The sequence below is a fragment of the Bombus terrestris genome, chromosome 10, assembly GCF_910591885.1.
Source record: "Bombus terrestris chromosome 10, iyBomTerr1.2, whole genome shotgun sequence".
Classification (NCBI taxonomy): domain Eukaryota; kingdom Metazoa; phylum Arthropoda; class Insecta; order Hymenoptera; family Apidae; genus Bombus; species Bombus terrestris.
In genome coordinates, this window is record NC_063278.1 from 15,649,829 (window position 1) to 15,660,455 (window position 10,627).

Here is a 10,627-nt window from a genome sequence, read left to right on the forward strand (position 1 = left end):
GTGGTCGGACAGAAATAGAAAAGCAGCACGAAAATCATTTAGTCGTGGCCAACGTGTATCTAATCCCCCCAGTTTCGAGCATTGTTCCTCTATCTTAATTCGGTGTGCAAATAAAATGACGCGCGTCCCGATAAGATCTTCCTTGAAAAGTCGAGATTCCAGTTCGTCGATGACCGATCCGGATCTCAGGGAACGAATAAAGGATTATTGCCGAAAATTTGTCGCCTTCATGTGCACTCAGGTTGGCGTCGGTGGACTAGTGGTTGGTTACGCCATAATAGGTGCTTTCGGTTTTATGATGATAGAGTCTCAGAGCCAAATCCCATCGACAGTCTGCATTCGAGAACTAATCAGGAAACAATTCGCCGAAGAGCTGTGGCTCAGTACTGCCAGCAATCGGACTATAAATATCTTCGATAAAACGACATTTCACACGGTGTCGAACCGAATTCTGCGTCGTTATCAAGACAACTTCACCGGCGACTACAGAAAAGAGAACTGTAGTGGCTTAACGGCAACTGATCTGTGGTCCTTCCCAGCAGCCATGATGTTCTGCCTTTCTGTGTTCACGATGATCGGTTATGGGACTCTGGTGCCTCAAACTCCCTGGGGAAAGGCGGTTACAGTTATTTACGCCGTGTTAGGAATTCCCCTTTACGTTCTGTATTTCCTTAACATGGGCAAGGTATTAGCGCAAACGTTCCGCTCGCTGTACACGTGGCTGCACGAGTGCACCGGCAAACGAAAGCCTGGCCAAAGGATCACGGTGCCGTCGACAGCGTGCCTCTGGGTAATCTTCGGATACGTGTTAAGTGGTTCGATAATGTTCGCCGAATGGGAAGGCTGGAATTATTTGGATAGCGCTTATTTTTGCGTAACGTCGCTATGCAAAATTGGAATGGGCGATCTCGTGCCTGGGTGGACACACGGTGATCTAACCGCTGATAGCCAAACCAAATTGATAATAAATTTTGTTTACTTGTTGCTCGGTATGGGACTGATCGCTATGTGTTATGACTTGATGAAAGAGGATGTTTACGTGAAAGCTCGGGAAATGAAAGAACAGTTCCTGGAGATTGTTGATGCCACTCATTACCAGCTCGAAATGTGCTGCAAATCGGAAATACCGAATTAATTCTAATGAACACTTTTGTCGTTGAACAATTAAGCACGAATGTCTTTCAGAAAGGTAATTGCAACAAGACGTATATTTAGATATAGGTATGTTGTAAAATTCTACATACGTGTATTAAATACAAACTAAAGATTCATATATCGGACGTAAACTTATAAGATTTTGGATTAAGACGTTCATTCTTCTTTCTTTATTTAATTCTCGTCGCTTAAAAAATCGAACAATATTGGCAGGAGCAATAATGTTATTTTGTAACAAATATAAATTACGAGTTTTAGAAATTAACATAATTGTAATATGTAAATTTAGTTTAATTTAACATTTATAAGCAGTCTTACAACTTTACTCTTCTCTCTCTTTTTATCTGTAAATATAATTCCAGTTCTCTTTCCACTGTACACATCGTTTCACAAAATCTGATCGATACTCCTTATGTCTTATTATCAACGCAGGCTTCTGTTTCAATTCTAATTAATCGATATTCTTACAAGTTTAGAGAAGTACGACAGATATTTCTAGGATTCCTGAAACACGAAAGCGTCAAGACTATAATCTTTAGAATGAGTTTCAATTCTACTTTTGTGAGCAATTTACATAATATGATACACGAGCTTGGTAGTACACAAAAATTGGAATAAACTCGGTACTTTGAATATTCCCTATTATTGTTAATGACTGTCTTCCATCTTGCGGGCAGTATAGCAGTAGAAAAATAGCTTTAATACAATAAAGTCTTCGATGTATGTATTTTCGTGCATCACCGGGTGTGTTTAAATGTTGATCGGTAAAATGGTGTTTTAACGATCTAAACAAACAATAATATTATTTGGTGCTACGTGTGCAGAGTATGTGCAGAGTAAAAATGTATAATTCAAGCTGAAAATTAAAGATATATGGAAGTGATAAAACACACACAGATACACACATAAAAGTATAGATGTATATGATAATTATAAAATTTGTTGCCTTCTCACGAAACGACTAAAATCTAGATTAGATGCTAAATCATTTCTTTAATAAATGTTTCTATTATATTAAGACTGGATAGTTCTACTACCTATTTACTTACTTACAATTACTCAATCTAATAACTCTTGAAATAAAAGGAGTTTTTCATAAAATGATTGTGTTTTATATATATATATATAAAAAAAAAAAAAAAAAAAAAGGGAGAGATATATTACAGAAAGAAAATCAAATCAAAACTAACTGTTTACCATGAATTGCAAGAATAAACAATGTAGCATAAGTGCTTATATAAATTATGTACGAGTATGATTAGCGCCCGATCTGCACCACTAGATGCCATCATATAAACATTTCACATGTTATCTCCTTTATCAAATAAACCGTAATAACTGAAACGCTGATAGAATAATATGTGCCCCTGTGCTATACAATTAATAAAACTTTGCAAATCTTACAATAGTACAATAATATAAATAAAGTCCACGTCTAATTAAAATTTAGAAGGATCAATAAAGAGGCATCAGATCAGTGGTGCCGTAGGTCATGAATTGTTACATATCCGATAAACACATGTAGTTCTATTAACAAATCTAGTAGCAAACAATTTATATCCATTCCAATGATCTGATTAACTAGGACACTCAATAATCTACGAATAAATGTACAATGGAGTCCCAATTATCGAACGTGATACAGACCGGGCCTACTCGGATAATACGGAAAAGTCTATTATTGTTCATAAACCGTATAATAAAATCATAGGAAATATTTTCATAATATAATATTGTACATGTATTTAGGTGTAATTCACCTTTTAATCGATGAAAGTTTGATCAATTGCTTTCGCAATACCTGACCATTTACACTTTCTTACTCTTTATGTTAAGAATCCGAAAAAAATAAAGTTATGGTAAAATTCAAAGCACCTCGGACAGGACCGGAAGGATTCGATAAAACGAGACTCCACTGTACGTAACTCTAGACCCTCAGACTATCAATATAATAATCACGTGAATATTTCAAGGTTCTGAATTAAAGAAATCAATGCGAATCGTCAATACAATACTGTTAGTGTTATACTATGTAGATGTTGAGAACCCTGAAATATTGACAATATTAGTGATTGTCTGGGGACAGCCTTAGGCATGGACTATAAGCTATTATTCTAATTCGTTATATCAATTTACCGGATGTTCTCATGAGGAAACCCATGAGAAATTATCCCAAGGAAAATAAAAAGAAAACGATAAACTGTTGTTGAGCGCGCTTCTTTTTTCATTTGTTCGGGCCTGGTTCGTCCAAAGATTTCTTAAAAGAATACTCCATATGACATTATACATATATAATATACAAATATAACTAATCACAAGCGTGCGCAAAATTTTATCTGCGCGCTGTGATTAGCGATTATATATAAAAAATCACTGTAAGCAGAGCCTATTACAATTCGCCATACAATTCTATTCTTTAGTCTTTGCTTACCAGAAGTTCTAAAAGTTTTTTAACTGGTATGAATATAATACGGTTCCTCCCGTTGTAAAAGCCTTATATTCTCGAATATAAATTAAAATTTTAAAAATTTAAAAAAAAAAGGAAACCGAAATCATTATAATTCTACAAATCATTCAACTCACTCAACAAGTTTATTTAAAGATTTCAACCTCCTATCGAAATTGACGCAACATTTTCAATAAAGAAGAAGAGTAAGGGAAAAGATAAGGAATATATAACACAAAATAGCTTTTACATATAGTGTAACTTTTATTTTACTTTCTTTCAAATTTTGTTCCAGTTGCAAATGTAAGTAAAGTAACCTAACGATCATTTAGAAACCAAAACGAAAGTGAAACAAGAAATGGTAAAGTTAAACGTTTTGTTTCATTTATCAATAATACTGTGATAACACTTTAAAATAGATATTAGTATTAGAATAATTGACTTTTAACATAAAGTATGTACATATACATACATATGTACTTACATATTTCGATCTCAATTATTTATCAAGTATTTTCAAAAACCAAAACTAACATTCGAACGATCAACATAACATATCGCTAATACAACATGTATGTATGCTACACTAATATAGCAGTGCGATGAATGTGACGTTGGATTGTGTGTGCATCCCTGCTTTAAAACTTATGGTATGCAAACATATTACTGAATTATATCTATCATTATTAGATAATTTCCAATAAACAACTCAAGGTGAAGATTTATTACTGGATTTATTTTAAAATACAGAACAAAGATTCAATAACATTCCCTATATCCGAAACATGCTTAAGTTCTCCACTGTTAGTTCTATTGTACCAACAAAATACTCAAAGATTTTACGGACTCACTGGGAGCTCCGAAAACGTGAGACATTCTTAATGTGTACGGTGTGCACTAATAGCACGATGACCTCTTCGTTAGTGGCATACTTGTGACTAGTTCCGCCATCGCGAAAGGGTTAAAAAAGATATATCAAAAACAAAGCAATGCAAATAGTTAATGTTTATTGTATATATATTTATATATCGTTTCTAGAATTTGTATACCTTTTTGTACGATATTTGATTATTAACCTATTTGACTATTAATCAATGATATTACCTGTCATTGTTAAAGGGTGTCGATACTGACGTGATTAGTCGTCCCCTATACTCGCTATAATTAAAAATAAGCAAATATAACATTATTCTATTTGACATATGTATAAAAGGATGATATAATCTAATATCAATAATAACAGTACTACATCACCTGCAGCTTTTTCTTTTATATCCGCAAGTGTCATGTGCTCCAGACCATTTTTATGTTTCAACGGTTCACTTTTTTCAGCTGTTATATGGTTCACCACATCTTTGAAGCCATGTTGCAAAATTTGGATTATTCAGCCAACCATCAGGGAATTTCTTTCTTCTAAACTTCCTTGCAGGAGAGGAAAACATACTACTACTATTACTGCCTATTCATAAAATATTCATTATTAGTTCATTTTAAATATTATAACAATGTATTTTGCAAAGATTAAAAACAATAAAAGAATAAATAAATATTAAAAGGGAAAATTATATTCAATTTGTAATTCTATAATTTAGGAAGTAATTGTATGTTAAAAAAATTATTCCTGTTTTAATCTAAACTCATATAGTAGTACTAAACATATGTCTTGTTTACTGGATTCACTTTCATTAGACTTTTCAATTTTCTTAGTAAATGTATTAGAACCAGGTACAGCAAGCATACTGTTAGTACTGCCTACATCTAAAATATTCATTATTAGTTAATTTCCAATATTACTTAATTTTTTTTAATATTATAACAATATATTTCCAAAAATTTCCAAAGAATTAATATTAAAAGAAGAAACTAATGCACACATTCGATATATCCATATTAAAAATATTTGTATTCTTCAATAAATGATTATTTTTTAAATTATACTGAAGCAAAATATTAGATATTTAGGCTTTGGCTTAGCGGACATAAAGTTATTGACTTTTTTAAATATATTATGATAGTTTTCAACGCGTAGAATCCAAAAAAGCAAGTCTTAACATTAGGAATCTAGCGGTCCAAGAGTTATGCATATGTACAGTTGAGCGTTTCTAACGTATTTTATACGTTACTTAGATGCCACGTTGGCCTCTATCCATGAGTCGTCTAATGAATAGAATAGCTAGCTATGCACAAATCATGAATATAGGAATAACGAAATAGGAATAGGCTTTCTTTGCCTTGAATACATTGATACCACTTGCAAATTGTTTTGCTATATGGTAAACAATTGTGCAAAATTCTTTTCGAACATATTTATAAACTCTTGACATTGCAAACAAGGTATTAATTCTCAATTCTGATAATAATATAATTTCATACCTTTAGATGGTCGTGCACTTGGTCGAAGTCGTTTTGTACCATGTAATAAATAGAAGACATCTTCTGCAAAATGTGCTGAACAAATTCTTACTTCAGTTTTAACTGATTCCCCCTCCAGTTCTAGTTTATTTAACCAAAGCGATTTTAATTGTTTATTCTTTGGAAATCTATTAAAATATTAGTTAAATGTATAATTTTGTATCATTTGACAATACAATATATCTAATTATTATTATTATAACAATACATCCTGATCTTCGTAGTAACAGTAAAAGTAACAGTAAAACAGTAACAACTAATCACACTCTTTTTGCCCCTACTGCTGACCTGATTCGCTCTTACTTGATGATAATAAGATTGCGCTTGCGCCATTACAAACTACACCAATTCACCAATGCGGCCCCAAATAACCACGTTCCCCGTAACTTGGAAACGGCTTTGCCTCGCTTGGTCATTGCTCTGTCTCGATATTCTTATATCCATGACACAAATGCACGTGATTGGCGATCATTTTGCGGTAGGATTTCAAATCATGAATATTGCATTAGGTTTGGATACGGTCATATGAACAAGTCAACTCATATAAAAAAAAGGGAAAATAGTGCGAGGATTGAGTCGTGAAAAAGCCAATATGGAAGAAAACAAAGTTCTGATTCTACAAGACAATCAGAAATCAGTAGATTGTTTCTGTCTCGTTCATCACAGAATAAAACCCTTCTACTTCTACTTTAGAGTGATTTTTTTCTAAATTCCCTCAATCTGATAACGTAACCGCTTGTATATGTATATATATGAGTACCGAGATCTGTTTATGCGATCGTGGTCGGCCCAATCAAATGATGAATAGAGGCAATATGGCATCATACTAACCTATAAAATAGGCTAAAAATGCTCGATTTTACATACGCAAAATTCTTGAACCGCTGAATTTCTAAAGACTTGTATTTTTGAATTCTACGCGTCGAAAACTATCATAATACATAAAACAAAAAGTCAATGATTTTATGTCGCCTAAACAGAGATTACATAAAATTTGCCTTGCCTGAACTTATAGTCATACTGCAACTTTAATAAAACAATACAAATTATAAAATACAAATCCGCTATACCTCTCTAATCATAATATATAAGCTGTATATAAACACGTACAGGCGTCTACAAATAAACGATTCTAAATTATAGCGTAATCGCATCTCCAACACAAATGCACCGTTATTCCTATCGTTACCGTGCTACATTACGTCATCAAAATTTCCTACACGGCCATTTTTACCCTCCATGGCACGCTGGATGTTGTAGTCTATATATATATAGTACATATAAAGTATATCAGTCTGTATAACGTATAACTATAAAATGTTGCATTGAATACATATAAAACAAATGTGAAATTGTATTGACTACAGTGACAGAATATTAAATCACAAAATAATTGTTGAAAATTTAATTGCTGGATAAGTAAGAATACTATTATAAATAACATTCTACAAATGGCACTTGTTCGATATACTCAACGACTGAATTATATATTTTTACCAATGTTTTCAAATTCAGTCCTTTATCATCGTTCTATGAAGCCCATAGATTCGAGTTCAACAGTGCCAGTTATAAAACAAGAGACAATACAAAAAATAGAACAATTATCTTTACTTAATGTTGATGACGATTATGGTTTGTCCGTCCTAAAAGCTGCAATTATTTTTACAGAAAATTTACGCAATACAAAGGTTAATAAAGAAATCGAACCTATGTATAGTCCATTTGAGACAGAATCTATGCTTTTGCGAAATGATAATGTAGAGCATAACATATCTAGAAAAGAAATCTTAATGAATGCTACTATTACAGAGGAAGAATATTTTGTAGCTCCATTGCAGACTATTGTACAAGCATCATGAATATAGGAAATATACTAAAGGAATTAAGTTCACATTTTATTAGTCTTACAAAATGCGGGCTTAAATATGGCCCTCAAGGTAAAATGCTACTAAGAAATCTCGAAGAACAATGGTTTTTAAATTGCATTACAATGTCACGCTATAATATATTCTTATCAGATGAATTTAATCAGACTCTAAACTTTGTTATAAAAACTGAAATGAGTGATATACCATTTGGATTAGCTTCAATAACGAACTCAAAGGATTATTGGGATTCAAATCTATTGCCTATACAAAAATCAAATTCTCACAGAATTGCTGTGACAAATATTTTTAACAATAATACAGAAACAAAAGATTTATTCCATAAAATTCAGAAAGAACGTAAAATTTGGTGGCGGAGATTAGCACAATATCCTTCTAGATTTAAGCTTACAGAAGCAAAAAAGATAAAAGGTTATAATGTAGTAGATATTGAAGCTCAATTCCCATTTGGAAATATTATCGTGGAAAAGATAACTTACCATACAGATGTTCAAAAACTATTTTCCCAGGTGCCTTGCATTTCTTCTTTCACATACTTGAATTCATAGAAATTTATAAATAACAGTTATTTTTATGGATTATTTTATTTCCAGGTTGATAGTAAAAAAGATTTTACCAACATACAGATGGTTGAGCATAAGGTATCTTTAGATTGGGGTTGTTTAGCACTACTTTGTGACGCATATGATATGAATAAATCTTCCAAAACGCATCTTCATTCCAAGTTAGCACCACATAAAGTTGCATTTCATATAAAAAGTTCAAATAATGAAGAGAATACCCAAAATGATGATTTAAATCGTTTTGTACTTTACTTAAATAATATGCTAAGAACAAAGGGCCTAAATACAATATTAACCACTTCAGAAAAAATTATAGATACATGCTTAATTCCTTTTATAGTTTCTGTTGATACGACTAGTCTTGAAAATGGCATTATATATATAAGAGACAGATCTACAACTCTTAGTGAAGCAATACACGTAACCGATTTAGTAAATTATATAATTCTGCGTTGTTAATCAATTAATATGATATAATTTCATTTAAATGAAATTAATATATCAAAAGCTACAAATATAAAATATCATTATAATTAATTTCTAGTTTCTAAAAAATATAAAAAAATTTTGAAATCACAACATTATTACCTTAATTTCCAATTATTTTGTATTTTATGTATATTTTAATTAAATGAATGATATAGTTATCATAGTAATACATACTTATTATGTATTATATAAAGACGTAATATGCTGAGAATCAATGAGGATAACAGTCTAAAATAATGTTGCCATGTGGGATATAAATGAGAAATTATACATGGATGTTTCTGATGTTGAACGTAAAGAAAAATGGAATGCTTTACAATTAATAAAATGTATACTTTGTACATGAACATTCCTCGATTTTTAAATATTGCCAAAATTTATATAAATTCAATTAATAATAATACCGCTCGTTTGAGCAATATATAATTTTCCAAATGATAATACTTCTATGCAGCTAAGCAGGTAGTTGTAACTTCTTGCCTTTCAATACTTTGGTAATATAGAGGTAGAAAAAGTCGCAATAAAGAATTGTTTGTACTAGACCAGCAACTATAGCAATTAGATCATAATGATCTTCTGCATAATAACGATACACCCAGTTTAACAAATACAGGCCTCTATAAGACCCCAAAGCGAAAAGATAGTGACTGGTAATACTTTCTGCTTCTCCGGTTTTTGATACCAAAAATAATTGTGGCAATATTGCTACAGACTCCAAGTAAATGCTAAATGTCCATAGAACTTCTATAATTGTGAATTCATTGTTGATTAATAATGCCAACACCAATGCCGGTAGGATTAAAAATTCAATTCTGAAAACAAATAACAGATATTATTACATACAATTACAACGTACAGATGTTACTTAAAAATTATAAAAACATACACATATATGTACATTACATAATAAATGTATTATTATAATTATGGTATATAGTCATTTAATATATATCTATACAATCGGGGGCAAAGACAAGGAGATAGATAGCAGTTATTGCCCAATTATCTTTGTTCCCGACTTATACTATTATAAAATAAAGACGTACCTAAATGTATCATGATTATGATCATATGTAGCTTTAAATTTCGCATTCATTAAAAAAATTGTAACAATAGAAGTCATGATAAAAACGAGCTTCATAAATGTATTGTATGTTGACACGTATGTTGTGAACAAATCTAGATAACGTGTTGTATATACAATCGCAAATAAAATTTGCGACTTGCCACTTATACCTGTAAAACACGCATCAGATATTATTAAAAATGGATATTTTAAATGAAAATATAATAGTTTAGGTATAATAAGTGTATAAATCATATCAGTGATGTATACCGGCACAGCTTCGTGTTTTCCATATTTTGAGAAGGAGGATGATAATTGCAACGAGATGTGATAAGTCACCTAAGAGTCGAAATATGTTCATCTTTTCGGTTGCTGAAAAGTAATTTTTATAAGAGAATCGAGAAATACTTCACACACCTAAGTCACAAAGCATACAAAATATGACGTGGCTTCGGCTGCAACATCAGCAGATGGCCGACCGATCATCATTTAAGTGTTTCATCTTTTATGTTTCCAATAAATGTACATAAAGTATATGTAAATATTTTGCTTTTAGATTTCTAAATATATGTGTTTTATCAATTAATAATATTTATGCCATAAATAACAT

At 31.5% G+C, this 10,627-nt stretch overlaps 5 protein-coding genes across 5 annotated transcripts; 3 read left to right on the plus strand and 2 right to left on the minus strand.

Annotated features, from left to right (window-relative positions):
- Positions 1 to 54: 54 nt before the first annotated feature.
- On the plus strand, positions 55 to 3,355 carry LOC100647699 (two pore potassium channel protein sup-9). Its single transcript, XM_003398573.4, has one exon. The coding sequence runs from the start codon at positions 116 to 118 to the stop codon at positions 1,133 to 1,135; it is 1,020 nt and encodes a 339-aa protein (XP_003398621.1). The 5' UTR covers positions 55 to 115; the 3' UTR covers positions 1,136 to 3,355.
- Positions 3,356 to 4,316: 961 nt separating this feature from the next.
- Positions 4,317 to 6,346, minus strand: LOC100648644. The gene is made up of 4 exons (XM_048409464.1): positions 6,222 to 6,346; positions 5,975 to 6,141; positions 4,856 to 5,060; positions 4,317 to 4,759 (listed from the first exon to the last, which is right to left on the minus strand). Exons 1-3 carry the CDS (start codon positions 6,344 to 6,346, stop codon positions 4,930 to 4,932), a joined length of 423 nt encoding a protein of 140 aa, XP_048265421.1. The 3' UTR covers positions 4,317 to 4,759; positions 4,856 to 4,929.
- A 1,084-nt stretch (positions 6,347 to 7,430) lies between these two features.
- Positions 7,431 to 8,053, plus strand: LOC105666182 (glutamyl-tRNA(Gln) amidotransferase subunit C, mitochondrial). The gene has a single exon (XM_012313087.2). It carries the CDS (start codon positions 7,465 to 7,467, stop codon positions 7,870 to 7,872), a length of 408 nt encoding a protein of 135 aa, XP_012168477.2. The 5' UTR covers positions 7,431 to 7,464; the 3' UTR covers positions 7,873 to 8,053.
- LOC100649100 (DNA polymerase subunit gamma-2, mitochondrial) lies at positions 7,869 to 9,298 on the plus strand. Its single transcript, XM_012313086.2, has 2 exons — positions 7,869 to 8,408; positions 8,493 to 9,298. Exons 1-2 carry the CDS (start codon positions 7,869 to 7,871, stop codon positions 8,919 to 8,921), a joined length of 969 nt encoding a protein of 322 aa, XP_012168476.2. The 3' UTR covers positions 8,922 to 9,298.
- Positions 9,264 to 10,494, minus strand: LOC100649220 (ER lumen protein-retaining receptor). The gene is made up of 3 exons (XM_012313088.3): positions 10,288 to 10,494; positions 9,998 to 10,187; positions 9,264 to 9,763 (listed from the first exon to the last, which is right to left on the minus strand). Exons 1-3 carry the CDS (start codon positions 10,376 to 10,378, stop codon positions 9,406 to 9,408), a joined length of 639 nt encoding a protein of 212 aa, XP_012168478.1. The 5' UTR covers positions 10,379 to 10,494; the 3' UTR covers positions 9,264 to 9,405.
- Positions 10,495 to 10,627: the final 133 nt, after the last annotated feature.